Consider the following 25,854-nt stretch of genomic DNA (forward strand, 5'->3'; position numbering starts at 1 on the left):
CCTAAAGTTGCTCTAAAGAAAAATAGAATCATAGAATCTCGACAGTGCAGAAGGAGGCCATTCAGCCATTGAGTCTGCACCAACCCTCTAAATGAGCACCCCACCCATGTCCCGCCCTAACTCTGCAACCCCATTACTTAACGTTCACATCCCTGGACACTAAGGGCAATTTATCATGGTCAATACACCTACCCCGTACATCTTTAGACTGTGGGAGCACCCAGAGGAAACCCACGCAGACATGGGGAGTGTGGTGATGTGCATCACTGTAAATACATGTAAGCTAGACAGACACTAGAGGGAGCAGCAGAAACATCACACACGCACACACTCAACCAATAGATAAGTTAGATAGGAGGCGACCAATGGACATTCACGATACACAAGGAGGTGACACGACCACAGGGGGGCATTACACCAACCCATACATAAAGGACACCACACACATGATCAGCCCTTTGGCCGGTGGAGACAGTCAGTGAGGAGAGGCACAGGGTTGATTCATTATCACACCCAACACGTGGAAGACAGCAGCTGGTTAGTCAGTTTAGGTAGCTACAATAGGATTAGCAGTAGTGTTGAACTCAAGTTATAAAAGTGTACATAGTGTAAATAAATGAGTTGAAGTTTTTTACACGTCTCGACATTCCTTGACAAATGCAACACCAGGAAGCCGCTTATGTTACAAAGGAAACATAACAAAACAGGGAGAACATACAAATTCCACACAGGCAGACACCCGAGGCTGGAATTGAACCCGGGTCCCTGGTGCTGTGAGGCAGCAGAGCTAACCACTGTGCGTGCCACCATGCCGCCCTGAAAATGTCGGTAGGTTTGAGCTCATGTGATTACCCTTGAGTGTGGCATCAAAGTGTCATTTACATTTTTCTGTAATATAATCATCAGAATTTAGCAATTCTATCCCAAACCTGCACAGGCCTTCCTCACTGTAGTAATGTTGATGTCCAGAGATTAGACTGCTGTCCATAATCTAGAGCTACAAAACGAAGAAGTCTCTCATTATTATTATTAATGCTAATGTTTCTCATGGAGTGGCTTATTGACATTTTTCTCCTTTGATTATAAATGCCAATGTTCATTTCTTTATTTAAAAAAATATATATATTTATTAAAGTTTTTTAACACAATTTTTCTCCCTTACAAACAATAAACCCCCCCCCCCCGTAACAAAAAAAACCGAGAAATCGCGCAGAGCAGGATATATACATGGCAAAATGATATATTTACACAGATTTGTACACTGGCCCTCAACCGTACGTGCCAATTTCCCCAACCCTTCATGTTATCTCTTGCTCATCCACCCTCCCAGGCAGTCCCCCCCCCGCCTCCCCCCCTCCCAGGACGTCCTCCACCCCCCCCCCCCCCAAGGTTGCTGCTGCTGCTGACCGACCTTCCTCTAACGCTCCGCGAGATAGTCTAGGAACGGTTGCCACCGCCTGTAGAACCCCTGCGCAGACCCTCTCAAGGCGAACTTAATCCTCTCCAACTTTATGAACCCAGCCATATCATTTATCCAGGCCTCCAGGCTGGGGGGCTTCGCCTCCTCCCACATTAGCAAGATCCTTCGCCGGGCTACTAGGGAGTTCATTTCTTTATTAAGCATATTTTTTTTGGATAACATTTTATTAAGGCATTTAGGATTTTTAACAACAATTTCAAATGTAAACATAACTCAGTAAATAACCCCCCCCCCCCCGCCCCCCCCCAAACCAGCTACCATACCCAGCCAATAGGGCTAACACACACAGTTCCCCAGTTTTTCTTTTAAGCATCTTTTAAAATGTCATGACTTTTGACTTTCTCACGCTCTCTTGCTCCTGTTTGTCATTTCGGTGCCTGTGGTTTCCACCCTGACCCCTCCCAATCCCTATGTTGCCCACTCCATGTTTCTCCACTAAGCTGGTTCACTCAGCTCACTTTGTCATTTCAGCCACTTAGGCGAAGCTAATCCGTTCGAGGGCCTGGCCTTTACTGAACACGTCACATCAATTACTCTTAAATTGTGTACAAACTATCATTCCGATGCTTTGGGATTTTTTTCATATTGTACGGATCGGCTTGTCGTGATGATGTGTACGGTCAATAAATCTCCCTAAGGTTCTGATTAGTTGTGTTGCTAAATCATGTCAAATGCAAGTAGCACAATGTCGAAGGTTCCTAAACAAGGCAAGCTAGTTCAAGAGTCTGTACACTAAAAAGAACATCTAGTGGACCCAATTTCGCCATTGTGAAACTCCACAGTTTTCACGACAACACTTAGCCTCCAGAATGGAGAATCCAGCCGTCATGCGGGAGTTTCCTCCGGGTACTCCGGTTTCCTCCCACAAGTCCCGAAAAACGTGCTGTTAGGTGAATTGGACATTCTGAATTCTCCCTCCGTGTACCCGAACAGGCGCCGGAATGTGGCGACTAGGGGCTTTTCACAGTAACTTCATTGCAGTGTTAATGTAAGCCTACTTGTGACAAAAATTATTATTAGTGTGATGAACAGAGTGAAGGAGGAAGAGGCATCTTTGCAGAACTGGGGATTCTGTTTGGGACTTCCCTTTGGAGTTATACTGCTGCTTCAGTATCAGTCAGAACTAAAATCTGATTCCATAAATGTGGAAATTGCCACTTTAATTGAAGTGATTTGATGTGAGTCACGGCTCTCCATAGGAATCGTTAAAGCTGGAGTTAGGCTTTGTCAGACATTTCCCTCCTGGAAATAGTAATGAGCAAGTTGGCAAGTTGAAATGCTGAATCATACATGCGCAGACCTGTCCATTCTGAGCTAAAATAACTTGCAAAATAAAATATATCGCTAGATATGAAAGAAATACAATATACAATGAAAATGTCCAAAATAATTATGTTGTTCACCTCAGTATGCAGTACTTTTAGAATTTCGACCAGAATCTATCTAGTGACAGGTGGCACAGGTGGGAGTTAGTAAGCTATGAGACATTGGGTGGTGTTCAGCAAGGAAGGAGGAAGCAGGAGGAAGAGGACGAGTGTAGAAGCACTGTGGGGGAAAGTCATGTGAGCAGACAGACCACAGAAGAGGAGGTCTGTGGTTGCTGACGTTAAAGTGAAACAGTGTTAAATGGATATAATAACTCTACTTCATTAATGATGAAGGTGAGGCAGTGGCATAGTGGCATTGTCGCTGGACAAGTAATCCTGCGACCCAGAGTCATGCTCTGGGGACCCAGGTTCGAATCTCCCCAAGGCAGATGGTGAAAATTGAATTCAATAAGAATCTGGAAGTAGAAGTCTAATGATGACCATGAAACCATTGTCGATTGTCGTAAAACAACACCTGGTTCACTAATGTCCTTTGGGGAAGGAAATCTGTCGGCCTTACCTGGTCTGGCCTACATGTGACTCCAGATCCACAACAATGTGATTGATTCTTAGGTGCTCTCAGGGATGGGCAATAAATGCGGCCCAGCCAGCAATACCCACATTCCATGAAATGAATTTTTTAAAATGTTAATGTAAAACTAGGTTAAATGGGTCAACGGTAAGTGAGGATTTGCTGTAATTTAGTAAACTTACAAAAGCAAAGTTTCTGTTGCAGTGTCTCCACAGTTGACGCACGAAGATGTACATTTGGGTTCCCATGGCAACTTGGCTGTTGAGTCGCTACCAGTACAACAGCAATGGACAAACTGGAATGACAGTGAGGTGAGACCGGAGAAATGATTAACATGTCATGTCATTCGTTTCATAGGACCCAGCTATAGTACAAAGCTATAATAATATGAAAATGTGCTACATGTCATTGATAGCAGAAGAAATTGTTAGGATTTGTTTTAATTGTTCCATCAGATATTGATCTTAATTATATTGCTAGACAATCCTATCCAACCAGGATAGTTGCTGGCACTCCCTCATGTAGTCCCTGGCTCTGTGATTGCATCTCCAGCATCAATGGGACCATCCTTTCTAGAAATCCGAGACCAGTCTGGACTGCAGCTAGTCCCTGGGGTCGAGCCACCACTGACCGTCCACTCCCTTGGGGTTCCTATTTCCATCTGATGTACTGCTGCATGTGAGTGGTGCGCACCATATAGTGCCCCAGGAGCCTCTTCACTAACATGCCCAGCTGAGGTGAGTGTCTCTGGGATTGTGGCGGGGGTTGGAGACAGCTGTGACGGAAAGTTGGTTTTGGCCCCGGACTGGTGCTCCGGAGTGTCGCGGGCTGTCTTTTGGGGGCTCGCCTCGCTGTCTGGTCCCGCCTCATCGCTTGCCATGTGCTTGGGATGTGGCCGGGGGCACCAGAAGGGCCCACCTCGGTGCCAGATGATCCCGCAAGACACAAGACATGATGCATGGTTGGACTGCAGGTGGGGGTGGTGGAGGGGTGGTGTGGAGGTGGTGGGATGCTGGGGTGGGGGTGGTGGAATAGTGATGTGGTGTTGGAGGGGTTGTGTAGAGGTGGCGGGGGTGTGGATCTGCTGAGATGCTGGGATGGTGGAGTGCTGGAGTAGGGATGGTGCTGGGATGGGGGAGGTGATGGGGTTCTGGGGTGCGGGTGGTGGAGTGGTGGGAGTGATAGAGCCGTGCGGTGGAGGGTTGGTAGAGTGGTGGGTGGAAGTGGTGGAGTGCTGGAGTGGGGATGGTGGAGGGATGGTGTGGTGGGCTGGTGGAGTGATCGTGTGGGGTGGTGCCACGCGTGCCATAAGACACCGGAACTCAGCGTGGGCTCACTTGGTTCCTCGAAGCTGCCCTCTGCTTTAGCGACTGCCCGCTCTCTGTGCCCACCGACTAGGTCCAATGCCCGCCACTCTGCGGAAGTGAGTGTCCGGTGAGCCCCCTCCAGTCTGTTCGCTCTCCCTGCGGTTATGCGCCACCTTCTCCTCTTAGCAGGGACAGAAAATGCACAGAGTGAGGCAGCCGGACACGGGCAGCACAGTGATGGGCAGCTAGTGGGCTGTGTGTGTATGGCACCCTATATGGGTGTTGAAATGTGGTGCAGAGTGGGGAGCGAGCAGACTGCTGGCGGGTGGGGTTTGGTCATCCTCTGGATGGGGCAAGGGGGTATGGGGGAAGGGGGTACTGGTGTGAGGGACAGGAGTTGGTGACATGGTGGTTACTCCCCCTGGCCGCCATGAGGAGGTCATGCTGCTTTTATGGCACTGCCCTCAATCACCTTCTGGCCTAGCAAGCTCATCACCACCGTCTCGATTGTAATTGGGGATGAGCAATGTATGCTGGCACTGCCAGCAACACTCACTTCCTGTCAATGGAAATTTGATATATATGTGGAAGAGAATAACTGGAAATTTCCATGATCAGGAGGGAGAATTTGAAGGCTCCTTTAATCAGGACACGGGGAGTCCACAACAAGTAATAACGAACTTGTTTTTTTTACAGTTACGTTATATCCAACTCCCGGTAGATCCCTACGGGGTCTCCTCCGTCGGTGCCTTACTAGATGTCCTTTTATACACAGTTGAATGAAGTACCCGCCCCTCAGTGGTGGAGCTCCTACTCCGCCAGAACCACAGGCAATCATACCCACCCTGTAAGTCCCATGTGGGATATTACTGCTCCTTTGTCAAGGGAGAGGGGATGCTGAAATGCTCCAAACCTTTAAGTGTTCATGGTTGGAAAATTTGTCAATCCTTCAGCCTCAACGGGGCTGCTTGACTGGCTGTAAATGGAGCTGTTTGTGGCTTTTGCTGAAATTGAGGTTTATGTAACCGGTAATTATTGCCTTAAAAGCAAGCATATACTTCAGTGCACGAGTAGCGATTGAGATAGACGCGTCTTCGTTATGAGACTGTGGGTAATTACTGCATTTAAGACGGAACAAATGTTTGGAGCAAGAAATAGGGTTTGCCTCATTTCACTTAAACTCAACTATCTTCATAACATCCAAATTCATTTTGAATCAAATGGGCTCCATTTTCTTAGTGCAGTTAAATGATGACAGCAAATGTTTCCTATGATTGGATGCTGCTGTTAACCTGCATCCGCTCTTTAACATATGATCAGAATCTGTAATGAAGCCAGTTTTGCACAAGTGGATTTTTCAAGAAGAATTGCAGAACAGGACTCAAATTTACTGAGCTATAGCTGGAAGAATGATCAGCAATGAAATAAAGTTCCAAATACACCTCGTTGCTGAACACTCATGGATACTGCAAAACTATTTATTCTAAAATAACTGAAGTGACAATATCCAACTTAAAGTTAGCTGCTGACACCAGGGGAATAAACACCTACTACTTACTATATTGTGCAGTTCTTAAGGATTTGGAATTATATTACAGGTTTACAGTTTCCTATCAATATGCAGTGTAGCAATATTTTATAATCCATTATGTTTATTCAGAAATGGGTATGTTCCTTGTGTTTTAAAAAAGAATCCAGAATTAGCTGATTATTTCTTTGAAAACAAATGTGCACATCTGTGGAAATTGTCTTCCCTTTCAATTGAATTTGTGGCAGCCTTCTGTCTCATGATGGTCAACTCTATGTTAAGCATTGCTTGGTGCGACTCAGGAGCCCTCCTGTGGCATGGCAGTGGAAATTGCAGGATTCACTGGCCTCTCTTTTCTCTGGGCCCTATTTTCAGCCAGCTCAGCTTTTTGTTTCGAATTACCTCATCCAATGCCCGTCCAAACAGCCTCTGAGGTCACAGCCATCCGTGACTGCCTCCCAGTTGTCAATGTCCAAGATCTTCATATTCTGCCATAGTGTCCTTGGAGCAGAGGTATGGACGCACAGGAGCTTGTGACCCAATGGCCACTTCCCTATACAGATGGCCTTTCAGTATATGGCTGTCATGCATCCGATGGACGTGACTGAGCCTGCTCAGCCAGCATTGGCTTAGCAATACGTGAATGCTAATGTTATTAGCACACTTCGGCACCTCTGAGTTGGTGATCTTTTTCTGTCAAGAGATGCCGAGGTTACATCTGAGAAAGCGAAGTGGAAAATGTTCAGCCTTTTCTCCCGCCTAACATAAGTTCTCCAGCCCTCATCACTGTAAGGGAGTGCACTGAGGCTACAGGCTTGGTAGAATTACAGTTTGGTGTTTTCAGTCAGGCTGCTATCTTATAGCTTGGATATAACAGCTGCAGTTTTTGTGATGTGTGTGTTGATTTCAGCACCAAGTGGCGGATTGTTGGTGATTGTCGAGCCGATCTATGTGAAGCTATCAACAACCTCCCCAGCATCACAAGATCAATACTGGTAGATTGTGGTATAGAAACATCCTGGACCATGATATTTGTCTTCCTGATGCTGCTGGTCAAACTCTGTGAGAGAGAGTCTGTCCTTTTGCCACTGAAGGTACTCCTCGGTCTGTTAGTATGGCATCGCCAGCGTCGACAAACTCTCTGATGACTTGGTGCATTTTGTCCTGAATCTCAGGCGAGCAAGGCTTATCAACTTTCTGTAAGTTCTGGAATAAAAGTAGACACCCTCTGTAGGTGACCTGAAGGGATATGATATCAGCAAAGAGAAGAATATGCCAAAGAGTTTTGCATGAGGCCAGAACATTGTGGATTCAAAGGGTTCCTATATTGCATCGCCATGTTGCCATGGAAAGAGGAGGTCACATTAAGCAGCTTTGTAAATACAATTATTTTAACTCCAGTTCAAGAAGAATATCCAAAAGTCTTTTATAAGAATATAAGTAGCAAAAATAGTGTAGGACTGATTAGGGACCAAAACGTGGATTCGCGTTTGGAGGTACTAAGTGAGTAATTTGCTGGAGGCTCACTACGCCATTCTCTGCCCCCGACAGAATGGACCACTCATGGTCCTGCCGGTCGGGAAACTAGCGTGGCAGCTGCGGACGCCCTGGTTAGGGGCGGGCCGATCCGAGGGCAAGGGGGGGCCTTATACGCAGCTACTCATGTTTGACAGGTCCTCTGGGTGGAGCCCGGTGGTTCCTCACCTCTGCGGCGTCTGCCAGCCTCCGCATGGCTGACCGCTCACACCGGTCAACTCCAGGACCCGATCCTCGAAGGAGGTGAGGATTCTTATGTCTAGCACCCCTCCGCCAGTCCGGGCCCCCTCCCGCCGAATATGTGAGAGCTTTTCCTGAGGAGACACAGAGAGGGCATTGTTTGTGGCTCACATTGTTTGTGGTTCACTATGGTAGGAGAGGGGGTGTGAAGGCGGGGTTGGGGGAGTTGAGGGGGTGGGGAAAGGGAGAGCTGGGGGTTGGCATGGGGTGTTGGGTGGTGGGTGCTCCCTTTGTGGGGGGGGGGGTTGGTTTCTACTGACTTGTGCTGCCCGGTGGAGGGCTTTGATCATCTTCCTGCACTGCTCACCAGTCCACCTGGACATACTCCCCAAACTGACAGCTGCCGCCATCTCATCCCAGGCAGCACTGGCTACCTTGTGGCTCACCCTCCGGGACCCTCGGGGGAACAGGGCATCCCTCCTGGCCTCCACCGCGTCCAGGAGCCTCTCCAGGTCAGCATCCCCGAATCTTGGGGCTGGTCTCCTCAGCGCCATTGTTGCGAGCTGACTGGGGTTGGCTGAGCAAGTGCAGCTTAAGTGCTGCTCGACCGTGTTAGCGGGGGGCTGGCGAGCGCGGTCCCGGCGAATTAGCTGGCAAGTGTTCATTTGCGGTGAGAAGCCCCTGAGGCCTTGTTAAGTGAACCAATTAACGTTGAATTGCGTTGCCGGCCTCGCTGTGCCGAGCGCCGGGAAGCTCGCGGAAATTCCCGCTTGCTATCACACTTCGAAAACTTTCCAGAGAATTGCGCCCTTAATGTTGAGTTATTTGGTTACATGCAAACAACATACGAATTAGGAGCAGGAGTAGGCCACAGGGCCTCTCGTGCCTGCTATACCATTCAATAAGATCATGGCTGATCTGATTTTTAAAAAAAGATTTAGAGAACCCAATTCATTTTTCCAACTAAGGGGCAATTTAGCGTGGCCAATCCACCTACCCTGCACACCTTTGGCTGTGGGGGCGAAACCCAGGCAAACACGGGGAGAATGTACAAACTCCACACAGACAGTGACCCAGAGCCAGGATCGAACCTGGGATTCGGCGCCGTGAGACAACAGTGCTAACCACTGTGCCACTGTGCTGCCCCCGACTGATCTAATTTTAACCTCAGCTTCACATTCCTGCCTACCCCGATAAGCTTTCACCCAGTTACTTATAAAAAAAATCAATCCACCTCTGCTTTAAAGATATTCACGGACTCTCACTCAAGTTCCAATGACTCATAACTCTCCGAAAGAAATTCTCCTCACCCCTGTCTTAAATGGGTGACCTCTTATTTTTAAACAGCGATGCCAAGTTCGAGATTCTCCACATGCACCCTGTCAATACCCCTCAGGACCGTGGGCGCGATTCTCCGACCCGCCGCCGGGTCGGAGAATCGCTGGGGGCTGGCGTGAATCTCGCCTCCGCCGTGTCCCGAATTCTCTGCTACCAGAGAATCGGCGGGGGCTGGAATCATGCCGCACCGGTCAGCGGGCTCCCTTCAGCAATTCTCCGGCCCGCGATGGGCTGAAGTCCCGCTGCTGTCAACCCTCGCCAGCCGTCGTAGATTGAACCACCTACCTTACCGGCGGGAGCAGACGGCGCGGGCGGGCTCCGGGGTCCTGGGGGGCGCGGGGCGATCTGGCCCTGGGGGATGCCCCCACGGTGGCCTGGCCCACGATCAGGGCCCACCGATCCGCGGGCGGGCCTGTGCCGTGGGGGCACTCTTTTTCATGTGCCTTCGCCATGGTCTTCACTATGGCGGAGCGGAAGAGACCCCCTCCACTGCGCATGCGCAGGGATGCCGTGAGTGGCCGCTGACGCTCCCGCGCCTGCGTCGCCCGGCGAAGTCCTTTCGCCGCCAGCTGGCGTGGCACCAAAGGCCTTTCCCGTCAGCTGGCGGGGCAGAAATCACTCCGGCGCGGGCCTAGCCGCTCAAGGTGAGGGCTTGGCCCCTAAAGGTGCGGAGAATTCCGCACCTTTGGGGCATCCCGACGCCGTAGTGGTTCCCGCCAGGTAGGGGAGAATCCCGGCCCTTGTTTCAATCAAGTCGCCTCTTACTCTGCTAAGCACCAGAGGATACAAGCCTGGCCCATCCAACCTTCCTTCATAAGACAACCCACTTATTCCAGGTATTAATGTAGTAAGCCTTCTCTGAATTGCTTCTAATGCATTTACATCTGGAGACCAATACTGTATACAGTACTCCAGAAATGGTCTCACCAATGCTCTGTACAACTAAATCATAACCTCCCTACTCTTGTTCATTGCAAGGCAAATTGAATACAATAACATTTTAATAGCTTTGTTAATTACTTGTTACATCTGCACAGTAACATTTTGTGCTTCATGCACTAGGACATCCTCTCCATCTCAGAGCTCTGCAATCTCTTCCTGTTTAAATAATAGGTCTCTTTCTTAGTCGTTCTGTCAAAATGGACAACCTCCCATTTGCCCACATTGTACTCCATTTGCGAGTTCTCTGCCCACTCGTCTAACCTATTTATACCCTTTTGTTGGCTCCTTATGTCCTCTTCACAACTTATTTTCCTACTGACCTTTGTGTCATCAGCAAATTTAGCAACCATACCATCAGTCCCTTCATCTAAATCATTTATATAAATGTGTTCATAAAATCTTTCATTATTATGCTGTGTTACTACTATATTTAGCACTTGAATTTCCATTATAATGAAAGAAGATGGCCAAGAACAAAATATAGTAGGCTCAATTTGTATTGATTTGGGTCATTACTGCTACAGTTGGCCTTGGAACCCATGTGCTGTTTATTTTTCTGTTCCCTTTTCCCACCCTTCTGAGGGCGCACCACCCCCTCCCCACCTCCATCACCAAAGCAAGCTGCTGCTCACTAAAGATATAACTGCTCCTGATCCAGAAGTGGTCCATTGACAATCTGCAGTGGATGGTGACATTTAGTGACAGTTCAATGAGAGGAAAGGCCTTTTCTATCATTCAATACTTGTAGAGAAGTCTATAACTTTGGATGCGTGTTGATGAGGACAATGTCAAGAGTTTCATTAAGTTTATGTTTGGTGGCCCTTTCTTCACCTAAAGCATTCCTGTTGTGCTAAGAGAATGGCAGAAATGTCTTTCAACACAGTTCAGTTACCCCCTGTTGGAATAGGCCCAAATCAACCATTTCAGAGTGTGAGCCTGCATTTGGGAATTCGAAAGTGGGCTCAAAAGATAATTGAGGTCGTTGCATCCAGTTGTGTGGCCTAATTGCTTTTGTAAACTAAATAGCCAGTTGAGAAATCATCTGTGTCGTCACTTTCACATCAGTCATAAAAATATAATCAAGATGGCAGTTGGTCACTGTGTTTGTGACATTTCAACAAGCATCTTGGAAATATCTATTACTTTTACTTACTCGGGAAGGATCAGCTTGAGAACGGTTTGTGTCAGACTAATGGCAGATTGCACAGAAGCTTGAGTGAGGTTTGTTTTTGTTGCCCTTTCTTCCTCGTAAAAATACTTGATGAGCAATACTTCAGTGTGAGCTTCAGGGCAGCACGGTAGCCTTGTGGATAGCACAATTGCTTCACAGCTCCAGGGTCCCAGGTTCGATTCCGGCTTGGGTCACTGTCTGTGCGGAGTCTGCACATCCTCCCCGTGTGTGCGTGGGTTTCCTCCGGGTGCTCCGGTTTCCTCCCACAGTCCAAAGATGTGCAGGTGGATTGGCCATGATAAATTGCCCTTCGAGTCCAAAATTGCCCTTAGTGTTGGGTGGGGTTACTGGGTTATGGGGATAGGGTGGAGGTGTTGACCTTGGGTAGGGTGCTCTTTCCAAGAGCCGGTGCAGACTCGATGGGCCAAATGGCCTCCTTCTGCACTGTAAATTCTATGATCTATGAAACCGAAAGACCACACATTCTATTTGCTGCTGTCCTTGTTAAGGAAGGTTTAGTGGTACAGCACAATTTGAATGCTAGAACTGTGTTATCAGTGACCCTCTCTGCAATTAAATTGAAACAAATACTGCAGATAAAAGTGTGAACTTTAATCACACGTGGCTTCCAGCTCAGGGGATGCTGGGCAGTGGTGTCTCTCGAGGAGGTTCACGCATCCAGCCCCAACTCTCCCACCATTCACACACTAGGTTGCAGGCTAAATGCTCTTTGATTAAATCGCACACCAAGTTCTGCACAGTCAACCTGTTTCTCAAATAATAGAATTTTATTTCCAAATTATTTCGGGGGGTTTTCCATGTATCAGTTAATTGAAGGAAAAGTTGAAGAATTTTCATTCTGGCACTTTACTGCGGCACTTTGATTTAAAACAAAACTCCTTATTTATTCAGTTATATCCAAAGATTATGCCAAACCATCCAAACTTCCATTCTACAGGGTATAAACAAAAGAAATATTGCTGACCTTGGGAGCTCTCCTGCAATACAGACCAATACAGACTGTTGTGTTCTGCTTCTTCGTGTAGCATAAGCTGCTTCCTTGATGTATGCTCTGACAAAGGAAGGTCCAGACTTTGTAATGAATGCAGTATGTTTATTGAACTATTAACACAGTTCTTAAATGAGTTCGGCTCTCCTGCTAATCTAACTATAGTAACTCAGTCTAACTAAACCAGTCTGCTCTAAGCCACGTGCTGGGTGCGATGCTGCTGATCAACCCTGATGTACTCTCTAGATGTCTGTCTGTGGAAAGAGGCAGAGCATGTGTGCCCTGTCCTTTTATATCGGTTGTGTAATGCCCCCTTGTGGTAATTCCACCTCTGGGTGTCTTGACTGCTCATTGGTTGTGTCCTATTCTAAGTGTTCATTAGCTGCATGTTTGCATATCATGACATCTCCGGTGCTCCCTCTAGCGTTTACTTAGTTGTATTGTATTTACATTAACCCTTTGTGTATATATAGTGATGCATATCACCACATTCCCCCTTTTTTCGTGTTACATATTTTCTGTACTTGGTTAAAGAAAATTGAACAAGAACAGGTAAATAAGCGATGAAAGTACAAGGTATGATGACAGTGATGATTATACAATATCAAGTAATATTTATGAGTCCACAGTTCATGAATTTATATGGTCGAGTGGCTTTCTTGTTTTGTTATTGAAGTGTTGATTTTGATGTTGTCATTTCCTTGTGAGCGCCGTCAGTGTCCCTGTGCTTAAGGAACCAAGAGGCCATCAGGAGGAGTTGAAATGGTCAAATCACTTTGTTGTCTGATTTGGACTCTTTTTTATGCTTGTGGTAGCGATTCTTGATGTCATCTTTGCTGTCTGACCTGGATTGGTATCTGTGTTTGCGGTATTGATGCTGTATGTCAGCTGCCTTGAAAGCTGGTGTGCTTGTATGTAGTGTAGCAAACGTGAATTTGTAAGATGCGTTATCATGCCATGGTATGTCTGCACACTTGCCATTGTCTTGAGCTGTGCTGTCACAGTGTCCTGCATTGGCAGAGTTATACCATGTCATACCAGTCGTTGTTCCAGTGTTGTTGGTTTTGTCGTGCTTGTTGTTGACGTTGGTGCCTTTGGTACGCTTCTTGTTGTTGTCGGTGTTTTTGTAAGTTTCGTTGTTGTGCTTGTTGCGCTCAATGACCAGTCCGAATGGAGAATTCAAGTCCTTCACAACGTTAATTGTGTCAGTATCCATTGTGGTTCATTGAGCGTTTCGTCTTTGATTCCTCGGTGCTCCCCGTCTGGAGTCATGTCCAGTTCACTTGAATCATCTTTGGCTTGTTGATGCTCCCCGTCTGGAGTTATTTCTGGTTCACCTGAATCATCTTTGGTTTTTTGATGCTCCTCGTCTGGAGTCAAAATGTTCAAGATTTAATTTCCTTGTGGAGAGGCTCGAGTGGATGAGGTTTCAATTGACGTGGTCGCACTGGACTCACGAGTAGTTTCACTTGGATTGTCGAGTGCCTCTGTGCATACAAGCGGAGATCTGTCAGTCTCGCTGTGATGTTGCACATCTGTATGGGAATTGTGATGCCTTTGTAACTTGTCTCACATACAGTGGGGAGACCTGCAGTGTCTTCTTGTTGGTTAAATGAGCTGGGTAGACTGTCATAGTCTTTTTGTTGTCCAAAGAGTGTGGTAGACTTGCATCGTCTGCTGCTGGTTGCTCAGAGAAGGTGGATAGACCTTCACGATCCTGTTCATGCATGGACTGCACACTGGAGTCTCGAGTTGCTTCCATTGTGGAGTCTGTCAACGAGCTCGCTGTGGAGGCTTGTGTCGCGCTCTCTCTGGAGTCTGGCATCGTTCCCTGTGTGGAGTCGTGCAGTGGTCTCTGTGGTAGTCACCACTAGTGGCATATTATATGTATTACGGCACTGCCCGTATATTACAGGTACAATGGTAAATCCCTGCCTGCTGGCTCCGCTCAGCAGGCAGTGTATAAAAGTGTGTGCTCTCCGATACTGCAGCCATTCTGGTTCCAGCTACAGGAGGCACAACATCTTGTTCAATAAAGCCTCGATTGTTCCACCATTCTCGTCTTGCAGTAATTGACTGCATTAATTTATTGACCAAGATTTTTTAAACGATGGATCTCCGCATCAAGCCTGATCGCCTGCAGCTGAGCCCTCAAGCAGCCAACGCTACGTCTGCCTTTGACCACTGGCTAGCCTGCTTCGGAAGCTACCTCAGGACAGCCGCTGAAGAACCCTCGGACTCGCAGAAGCTCCAAGTCCTCTATTCACGGGTGAGCCCTGACATCTTTCCCCTCATCCGGGATGCGCCCACCTACTCCGAAGCGATAGAGCTCCTGAAAGGGACATTACGTTCGACCAGTGAATCAAGTATACGCCAGGCACCTCCTGGCCACGAGACAGCAACTCCCCGGGGAGTCTCTGGAAGATTTCTGGCGTGCCCTGCACATCCTAGGTAGGAACTGTGACTGCCAGGCAGTTTCGGCAGTTCAGCACACCGACCTTTTAATTAGAGACGCTTACGTCACGGGCATGAAGTCTGCGTATGCCCTCCAGCGGATACTGGAAGGGGGTACGCTCGATCTTGCGGGAACTAGGCAGTTCGCTAATTCGTTAGAAGTGGCCTCCCGTAACGTTCAGTCCTACGCCCCCGACCACGCGGCACCCTCGTGGGCATTGTGGGCCCCACCAGCTGCCGACTCCAGCTCACCGCAAGTCTGCCCCGCGCGGCAACCAGCCAACTCTGGGGGGGCCCCAAGTGTTATTTTTGCGGGCAAAGCAAACACCCCAGGCAGCGCGCTGCCTGGCGCGGAGCGCGACCTGCAACGAGTGTGGGAAGAAAGGACACTTCGCTGCTGTTTGCCAGGCCCGGTCGGTCGCTGCTGTTTCCGTGCCCGGTGTTCCTACAACCCCCACGTGCGACCCAGGGGCGCCGCCATTTACCCCTTCGCAAGCCACTTGCGGCCCGTGGGCACCGCCAACTTCCTCACCGCAAGCCACATGCAGCCCATGGGCGCTGTCATCTTTGATGCCGCCCACCATGTGTGCCCTGTGGGTGCCGCCATCTTTGGCGCCATTTTGGACGGCGCCTCAGGACCCCTGCTCATCTGGCCGTTCATCGCCTGCCGCTACCTCCGCCACCGCTGACCAGTCTGGGACCTCCCAGCATCTGCCGCAGCTCGCCTCTATCACCCTGGATCAGTCCCGGCCCCGCAACCTTGCGACGACGACGGTGAAGATTGATGGGCACAAGCCGACCTGTCACTTTGACTCCGGGAGCACCGAGAGCTTCATCCACTCCACTACGGTAAGGCGCTGCTCCCTCCCGGTACACCCAGTCACCCTGAAAATCTCCCTGGCCTCTGGACCCCATTCCGTGGAAATCCGGGGGTACTGCATCGCGACCCTCACCGTCCATTGATTGTGTCCTATTCTAAGCTGCATGTTTGCATATCATGACATCTCCGGTGCTCCCTCTAGCGTTTACTTAGTTGTAGTGTATTTACATTAACCCCTTGTGTATATACAGTGATGCATATCACCACACAGACTAAGTGACATTTTGAAAGGTGTGGTTTCAGAGGAACTAATTTGTAATATGATGTCCATCCCCTGTCATTGCCTTGCAGGCAGACTGAGATACTTTAGCATCCCAACACTTGATTGAATACCACTATTTCCTCTGTTTGCTCTCCAGTTTAACCAGAATTAAAATCACTACTTCAATTGTAATTCAGATTTCTTAATTGGGAATTCTGTCTGCAGATAGGTGTTAAACATCTATGATTTTAGACATCGGGTTGCATTTTAGCTTTGAAAAAATGGACATCATTTTGAAAAGAATAACTTCACTCCAGCTTTTTCTTGTTTAAAGTTTGGCTCCTTGAACAAAAGTGGCATTGTTTCTTGGCTCTGCTTCCAAAGGTTTAATCTAAGATCTTTTAACCTCCAAGAGAGCATTATAATCCATCACTCTTGTGGTAATTGTACAAACACATAAATGCTCTGCTGTCTTGACAAGTGTTTTCATTTAATTTCTCCCCTGCTAAATGTCTCCCTCCAACAGTTTTGCTCTGCGGCATGCTTGTACGAGATGTACATGAAAGTGGAAGCTGAAAAGTGGATCAACTTTTTTATTTGCGCCTTGACCCTTTCTCTTGCCTGTGCCCTTTCTTAAACAGTGGGGAACTATGCAAACAGCTCCCTCCAGCTCAAAGGCTCTGAACTGTTTTGACACTTAATTTGACCTGGCTGATTCAAGAGCTGAACCGCAAGCTTAAGATCACAGGCAGAGCATTCCCTATGAGCACGGTGAAATATACAGGCCCATGCGGTCCCAGTTCAATGCCGATCCCGCAGAGCATTCCCGAATGGCACAGTGAAATATACAGGCTCATGAGGTCCCAGTTCAATGCCGATCCCGCTGTCTGCTGAATTAGCTGGTCTCGTATGGGGCCAAGACAAGTGCCCCACCATTGACCTCTGTTTTTGGTTTGATTTGGCCAGAGTTTTGTTATAGGGGAACCTCTGCTACAGGGGTATGGGTATGCAATTGGACTTTTCTCTAGTGCTTCAATGGTCAAAGATTCCTCTGGCAGTCACTGTCTAGATGAATGATGGCTGGTTGGTTTCTCTGCCAGAGGTGGGTTACTCAGCAAGAAAGGAGTTGTCACATTCTAAAGGAGAGAAATCAGTTTAAAGTGTTTAAATTGGGCAGCACTGTGGCATAGTGGTTAGCACTGCAGCCTATGGCGCTGAGGACCCGGGTTCGATCCCGACCCTGGGTGTGTGTGGAGTTTGCACATTTTCCCCGTGTCTGCGTGGGTTTCACCCCCACAACCCAAAACGATGTGCGGGTTAGGTGGATTGGCCACGCTAAATTTCCCCTTAATTGGAAAAAATAATTGGTGCTCTAAATTTATAATTTAAAAAAAAATAAAGTGTTTGAATTAAGGTCCAAGAATGTATCTTTGTAAGCATTTTAGGATGAAAACTGCCGCTGTCTTTGCAATATTATTGTTGAAGGGTACCAGAATCGGCGAGTAATGGAAACAAAGGCCTCAGGCTTGACATGGTCTTCTGAATCACGGCCTATTACACAATGCAGTGTATGAATGTGTGAATATAGAAGACTTTGTCACGGGGGGGTGCAATCTTCAACCTCAACTTAAAAGAAATGCGCAGGCAGTATAATTGCGGTCCACCTATATCACTCCAAAATCTTCATGGAGATTTAACTGCTGTACAGAGTATTACTGCAGTATAATTACTCTTTACAAATTGTTTGAAGCTCATTGTTTGCACTTTTTTCACAAATCAAGTATGTGCACAATGTCACAATCAATCCTGTGAGTATTAGAGAGACAGATGAGCAAGGTCAATAAAAGAAACCTACGGTTTCCTATCGTTGTCTCGTCAAAAGGTTTACCTCACCTTGCCATCCATTCTATTCTACAGGGTAACCATTGGGATGAGGAAGCACTTGCGAAAATCAATCCTAATCTCGCCCTTTGCAGTTTGAACTTGTTCCCTCTTTTCTTACTGTTAGACATTAGCTGGAAGTAGTGTTCCATATGTAAATATGTATTAGTCCCCCTTGTGGTTATCTCTTGAATTGCCCATGTATCTACAGTCCTCTCAGAAACCTCCTCCGATGAGGCTTAAACTTGTGGTTAATCCCTGCAGCACCTTTAGCAGTTGAATGGCTCCTTGACCAAAACGTTCACTCCTGCTTCTTTCCCACTTAACCAGTCCTTTCGAAAGATCCCATAGCCCGTAATATTCAGATCTCAATCATGTTCAGTTACCCACTTATTCTTTGTCATTCAAACTGACTGTGCTTCTGACTCTTCTCTGGAGTATTGTTTACAGCTTTGGCCTCCTTGCCTAAGAAACGATATACTGGCCATAGAGGGGGTGCAATCAAGGTGCACAAGACTGATTCCTGGGATTGTCCTGTGAGGAGAGATTGAGGAGGCTGCCCTTTTATGCTCTCGAATTTAGTAGCATGAGAAGTGATCTCATTGAAACGTACAAAATTCTTATCGGGTGAAATAAGGTAGATGCAAGAAGATGTTTCTCTTGGCTGGGAGGGAGTCGAGAACCAGGGAACACAGTCTCAGAATAAGGGACAGGCCATGTAGGACTGAGATGAGGAGGAATTTCTTCACTCAAAGGGCTGTGAAGGCTCAAGTGAATATCTTCAAGATAAGATTAATAGATTTATAAATAACATAGACAACAAGGGATATAGGGATTGTGCCGGAAAATGTCGTTCAAGTAGGTCAGCCATGATCTCATTGAATGACGGAGAAGGTTCGAGGGCCAAATGGAAGGTTCGAGTGCCAAATCTGCTACTCCCATGTTCCTATAAGTATTTAACCTAGATCTTTAGAAGGTTATGTTAATTATTTATATTTTATTTTCTGAATTCATTATTTTAGTTACTAAGTTTTGAAGGTCTCTTTTGTCCTACTCCTGCAGCTAAAATGTAGGGCGCAGTTACATAGTGAATACGTTACTGGACTCATAATCCAGAGGCCAGGATTAATATTCCATGGATGAATTCAAATCCCACCATAGAAGCTGTGGAATTAATTTCAGTGAATCTGGAGTCAAAAACTAGTGTTAGTAATGGTGACTATGTTTTGTCTGGAAACCCATTTGGTACACCAATGTCCTTTTAGGAAGGAAATCTGCCTTCCTTCCCCAATCTGGCCTATATGGGGCTCCAGACCTTAAGCAGCAATGTGGTTGGCTCTTGAAATGCCTTAACAAACAACTCCATTGTCAAGATGGTTCACCATCACCTTTTGGAGGATAATACGGGGTGGACAATGAATACTGGCCTGGTCAGTGTTGCTCAATCATACAAACGAATAAAAACAAACCGTAAGTAAGAGTTCTGACGAGCAATTAATTTCTTTCTAAAGAGTACTTAGTTCCTTCTTGCAGCTCTGCTTACTCAGAATTTGTTTTTTTTGGTGGGGGCCGGGGTGAAGGTTTGCAGAGCAATCCAGTAGCAGATTTTTGGGGCGTATGCTATTAAAAAGTGGGAGGTGAACTCACTTGTGAATCAACCAAAGTGGCAGTGGCACCATGTGCAAGGAGGTCTACAACTTACGGCATCATAATCGGCAGTAGTGTTAGAGGAAACTCCCTTCATGTGAAGAGCAGTGGGTTTTTCAGGAATCCTGCACAATATTCGACCATTATAAGACCATAAGCCATAGGAGCGGAAGTAAGGCCATTCGGCCCTTCGAGTCCACTCCACCATTCAATCATGGCTGATTTCAACTCCACTTACCCACTCTCTCTCCATAGCCCTTAATTCCTCGAGAAATCAAGAATTTATCAACTTCTGTCTTAAAGACACTCAACGTTCCGGCCTCCACCGCCCTCTGTGGCAATGGATTCCACAGACCCACCACTCTCTGGCTGAAGAAATTTCTCCTCATCTCTGTTCTAAAGTGACTCCCTTTTATTCTAAGGCTGTGCCCCCGGGTCCTAGTCTCCCCTGCTAATGGAAACAACTTCCCTACGTCCACCCTATCTAAGCCATTCATTATCTTGTAAGTTTCTATTAGATCTCCCCTCAACCTCTAAACTCAAATGAATATAATCCCAGGATCCTCAGACGTTCATCGTATGTTAGGCCTACCATTCCTGGGATCATCCGTGTGAATCTCCGCTGGACCCGCTCCAGTGCCAGTATGTCCTTCCTGAGGTGTGGGGCCCAAAATTGCTCACAGTATTCTAAATGGGGCCTAACTAATGCTTTATAAAGCTTCAGAAGTACATCCCTGCTTTTATATTCCAAGCCTCTTGCGATAAATGACAACATTGCATTTGCTTTCTTAATTACGGACTCAACCTGCAAGTTTACCTTTAGAGAATCCTGGACTAGGACTCCCAAGTCCCTTTGCACTTCAGCATGATGAATTTTGTCACTGTTTAGGAAATAGTCCATGCCTCTATTCTTTTTTCCAAAGTGCAAGACCTCGCACTTGCCCACATTGAATTTCATCAGCCATTTCTTGGACCACTCTCCTAAACTGTCTAAATCTTTCTGCAGCCTCCCCACCTCCTCCATACTACCTGCCCCTCCACCTATCTTTGTATCATCGGCAAACTTAGCCAGAATGCCCCCAGTCCCGTCATCTAGATCGTTAATATATAAAGAGAACAGCTGTGGCCCCAACACTGAACCCTGCGGGACACCACTCGTCATTGGTTGCCATTCCGAAAAAGAACCTTTTATCCCAACTCTCTGCCTCCTGCCTGACAGCCAATCGTCAATCCTCGAATACCATTATGACTACAAAAAAAAATTAAACCTCAACCCGTTCATCTTTGGATTGTGGGGGTGAGACCCACAAAGACACGGGGAGAATGTGCAAACTCAAATGGACATTGACCCAGGGCCAGGATCGAACCTGGGACCACGGCGCCGTGAGACAGCACAGAAAAATAATTATATGTGATCTGCTTTGAGATTTATGGCATGTGCATTCTTTTATTGCGTTCTATTTATGCATTGTTCTTTAATGAACATGATTGACCACCTCCTCCATGTCCACATCCCCTGCCTCACCCTGGTTTGAGTTATACTCTTGTGTGCTTCTGAACAATGTAGGAAAATTAAGTTAAATGATAATGGAATTATCTTCAAATACTTCCTTACATAGAAATTAGGAATAGGCCATTCTGCCCTTCAAGCCTGCTCTGCAAACACCCTGAAAACACAGCCAGTTCGGTTCAAAATTGGAGGGTATATTTCTGTTGGGATTGCAACATGAGGATTCTACATGACACAATTTTGTCAAAACAGTATTGAATGTTACAATTTACTTTTTCCTGAACAGGAGAATATTGTCGCTGCATCAATGCCAGCTATATTACCTGCAAGTACCCTCCAACAGCCAGAACAGCACTTCTACAATGACAAACCAGGTAGGAACATTAAAAATTATCTCTCTCTAGTGGAACAGTGTCATTTGTATAGGTTTCTCTTTATTGTAGAGATGAAATATCTTGGCTTGACCCCCTCCATTTCTTGGAGCTCTGGGGAGGTAACCACGCATATGAAGAATAGATGAGCGATGATTGTGGGAGGCGTTCTGTAGTCAGAGGGGTAAATAGCTTATTTTGTAGGTACTGTCCAGAGCCACCGACATATCATTGAGTGAATGGAAATGAAATATTTGGGAGTGCCACAAACAGACCTCTACGCATACTCTCTTGGCCCATGCTCCTAATTGACAAAGCTCCCTGCTGGGAGTGGTCACACAAAATACACTTGTAAAGGTAAATGAGATCTACTGGGCTACATTTAAAAAGTCAAGCCTTTCTTCCATTCCCATCTCCCCCAAAACACAAAGTTAATAAAGAAGTGCACCCTGAGTTCCACATCATTTCCTCCACACATTTGAAATATATTGGGGGAAAAGAAACTTTTAGAATGGATAAATTCCTGAGAGTAAATCTAAAGTTAACCCCAGTCCCAACTTTAACCTGGATTCAATGTGTTGTGACTGGGCCGAGGAAGGAAGTGGGCGGTGGGGGGGGGGGGGGGTTGCTGATGAGCACGTGACCTTCTTACCCCAACCTGTCTGAAGTTTTGCAGGAGGCGATGGAGGCATCAGACAGCCCACCTGCCCTTGAGCCAATTATTGCCCAATTAAGAGCCTCATTCTGCTTCTTTGCTATTTTACCCATGGCAAGGGGAGACCCAGAGGCATTGCAACTTTAGCTTTGTTGCCGTTAGATAAGTTGGGGGCACCTCCTTTCGCAAGACCCTGTGACCATTGGAGGCAACTCCCGCCCCCTTCCCCAAAGGTAATTCTTCAACCTTTATCCTCTTTCCCTAAACTGTCAAATCTGGCCGTCCACACAACCCCTGACTTTGGGGCCAGCCAGCTTGGCTCCGGTGATAGCCTAGGCTTAGCAAAGTGCGGGCTTCTCTTCATCCAGGACTGACTGTAGGTCCCAGCAGTGGCCACGTCTCCTCCCTAGCGCTGCTGTGACTACAGAGCTGCCAGCCATCCAATTGACCGCTAGCTCTATAAGACAGGGCTTCCTTCTGAGATAGGGGTGGAAACTTCACCTTACAGCATATATCTCTGCTCCGAGCTTTGAATCACTGTGGGGGCAATCGTCACTATAGGTAAGATAAAGTAGCCATAGTCCTGGATGACCGTGGACTACTTTCCACTTAGAGGTGGTGATTTAACTTGAGGATCACCACACCTCAGGTGAGGGGCAAGGTTGAGAAGGCGGGGCTTTCATGAATAACCTCAGCCAGTACGGGAATTGAACCCGTGCTGCAGATCTTGCTCCGCACCGCAAACCAGCTGTCTAGCCAAGTGAGCCCCCCCCCCCCCCCCGCACAGATCTGGTATCGAACCTGGGAATTTCCGGTCTGTCTGCTTGTATTATTAAGATTTGTTGAGACATCAGAGGGAGTTTTTGCTCAATTTATGAAATAAGGATGTGCACATCAATTCTTACGGCAAGGAAATCCAGAGTATTGAAGGATTGCAGATGTTCAGTACTTTATTCTGTGGTTCCACCAGATGAAAAATATCTGATTAATTATTACATGTTGAATTCTGTGAAATTTTAAACATCATTATAATTGTAATGCACCCATTAAATCAGGTTTATGTACCAACTGTGTTTTGATTGGGAGTCTTGTTTAGCACAGTGGGCTAAATAGCTGGCTTGTAATGCAGAACAATGCCAGCAGCGCGGGTTCAATTCCCGTACCAGCCTCCCCGAACAGGCGCCGAAATGTGGCGACTAGGGGCTTTTCACAGTAATTTCATTGAAGCCTACTTGTGACAATAAGTGATTATTATTATTATTCATTGGAGGAAACTGAACTGGCCAAAATGTTAAAGCAAATACTCTTGAGCTTCTTTGTACGAGGCTAATCTAGTAGCCAAAATTACTTTGGGGAATTATAAATATTTTTATTCTCCTTTTTCACATTTCCTCCCGCATTTACAGCCATCAACAATAAACAATAATCAGCAACAGATATGTCAAACCCCATAACAATAACAACGATCCCATCCTCCCACCAACCCCCAAACATCAGCCCGCATGTTTACATAAACAAATGACAAAAAGGAATCGGGATTACCCATAGTCACCCTTAATATACACAGCCCCCCCCCCCCCCAATCCCTCCCACCCATCCCCCCCCCAACTAATGTTCGATGTTATCCAGTTCTTGAAAGTGCATAATAAATAGTGCCCATGACTTATAGAACCCCTCCGAGCTTCCCCTCACTTCAAACTTAACCTTCTCAAGGGTCAAGTGGTCCCCCCGCCACGCCAGGGCACTGGGTGGAGAGGCTGCTCTCCATCCCATCAGGATCCACCTTCGGGCGATCAACGAGGCGAAGGCTATGATATCTGCCTCCGCACCCGTTTCCAACCCCGGCTGGTCCGACACCCCGAATATGGCCTCCCGAGGACCCGGGTCCAGTTTCACACGTACCACCTTGGAAACTACCCTAAACACCTCCTTCCAGTACTCCCCTAGCTTTGGACAGTACCAAAACATATGAACGTGATTAGCGTGACCACCCCCCCCCCCCCCCCCCCCCCCCGCAATGCTCACACACATCCTCTACTCCTTCAAAAAATTGGCTCATCCTCGCCCTCGTGAGGTGCGCTCTATATACCACCTTCAGCTGTATCAGCCCCAACCTCGCACATGAGGTAGAGGCATTCACTCTCCGGAGCACCTCACACCAGACCCTCTCCTCTATAACCTCTCCCAGCTCTTCCTCCCACTTTGCTTTGATCCCTTCCAGTGGTGCCTTATCCTCTTCCAAAATAGCTCCATACACCGCTGACACTGCCCCTTTCTCCAGTCCCCTTGTCGTCAGCACCTCCTCCAGCAATGTGGAGGTCGGTTCCTCTGGGAAGCTCTGTATCTCTTTCCTGGCAAAATCCCGAACCTGCATGTACCTAAACACTTCTCCCTGCTCCAGTCCATACTTCGCCTCCAGCTCCCTCAATCCTGCAAACCTAACCCGAAGAAACAAATCTTTTAGAGGATTAAACCCCCTCTCTTCCCATTTCCGAAAAATTCCATCCCACTTTCCTGGCTCAAATCTGTGGTTCCCCCGAATCGGCATTTCCCTTGGCCCCACCCCCAACCCAAAGTGTTGGCGAAACTGCCTCCAGATTTTCAATGAAGCTATTATTACCGGACTCCCTGAGTATTTCCCCGGAGCTATCTGGAGCGGCGCTGTTGCAAGTGCTTTAAGCCCCGACCCCCTGCATATACTCTCCTCCATTCTGACCCACTGGGAATCAACCCCTCTGACCCAGCTCCGCACCTTCTCCACATTCGCCGCCCAGTAGTAGTACAACAGGTTCGGGAGACCCAAACCCCCTGCCTGCCTTCCCCTCTGTCGCAGCACCTTTCTCACTCTGGCCACCTTCCCTCCCCATATGAACGAGGTAATCCTTCCTTCAATCTCCCTGAAAAAAGACTTTGGCAGGAAAACCGGTAGGCATTGAAAAATAAACAGAAATCGCGGCAACAAATTCATTTTAACCACCTGTACCCGACCCGCCAGTGACAGAGGAAGGCCGTCCCACCTTGCCAGATCGGCTTTCACTCTCCCCACCAAACTAGTGATATTGTACCTGCGAAGCCTCCCCCACTCCCGGGCAACCTGCACCCCCAGATACCTAAAGTGAGACTTTGGGGAATTATTTGCTGCAGTTGAATAAGTTTTGTTCATCTCTCCGTGTAACACTAGGAGACAGCTCACAGTAAACAATTAGACCAAGAAAAGAATTAGCAGAAGTTAACTAAGTCTGCTTGAATCATAATTTCTGTCAAATAGCTCGGAACATTTATCAACCCATATTTGGGCTACTGTGTAAGAATGAGCAAGTGGTAATCGGTCATGATGGCGGGAGAGAATGGGACAAAGAAACAGATGCTGAATTTGTACTAATTTCTGCATTTATTTTACAGATTTAAATCTGATCACAAATGCTAGTTCCAAACAACTATCAGGTGAGTACCACACTACGAAAGATGCGTTCTGAGAAGGATTTGATTTCTTAACGATTCATTATTAATGACGAAAATTTAAAATGGCACAATGGTCAGGCCATTACACAAAGATATATTGGGGCTGCATTCTTCGTTGCCCGACGCTGATACCGTATTCGGCGATTCTGGTCAGCCATACCCCAAACCCTCTGAAATGGCGTCATTGTGTCGCGCGCCATTGCAACGGTGCTGGCACTTATTCGGCAGGCCGTCCCGCGATGCTCAGCCCCCGATGGGCCGAGTTCCTGACCGCGCGGGACACGTGTGGTCTCAGTGGTCGGGAACCTGGCATGGCGGCTGTGGACTGTGTCCAGCGCCACCACACTCGGCCGGGATCTGTGCCGCTTGCCGGGAGCCATACTGCTGGCCGGGGGGGGGCTT

At 47.3% G+C, this 25,854-nt stretch overlaps 1 protein-coding gene across 4 annotated transcripts in view; it reads left to right on the forward strand.

The window, feature by feature from the left end:
- The window catches only part of reps2 (RALBP1 associated Eps domain containing 2), a 319,465-nt gene that overhangs the window by 212,609 nt on the left and 81,002 nt on the right, over positions 1 to 25,854 (forward strand). For all 4 annotated transcript variants that reach the window (XM_072514142.1, XM_072514145.1, XM_072514143.1 and 1 more), the window contains exons 9-11: positions 3,584 to 3,690; positions 21,251 to 21,338; positions 25,393 to 25,434. In XM_072514142.1, the coding sequence (XP_072370243.1) occupies positions 3,584 to 3,690; positions 21,251 to 21,338; positions 25,393 to 25,434 (237 nt within the window). The remainder of the gene's footprint in view (positions 1 to 3,583; positions 3,691 to 21,250; positions 21,339 to 25,392; positions 25,435 to 25,854) is intronic.

Source organism: Scyliorhinus torazame, chromosome 8 (assembly GCF_047496885.1).
Source record: "Scyliorhinus torazame isolate Kashiwa2021f chromosome 8, sScyTor2.1, whole genome shotgun sequence".
Taxonomy (NCBI): Eukaryota; Metazoa; Chordata; class Chondrichthyes; order Carcharhiniformes; family Scyliorhinidae; genus Scyliorhinus; species Scyliorhinus torazame.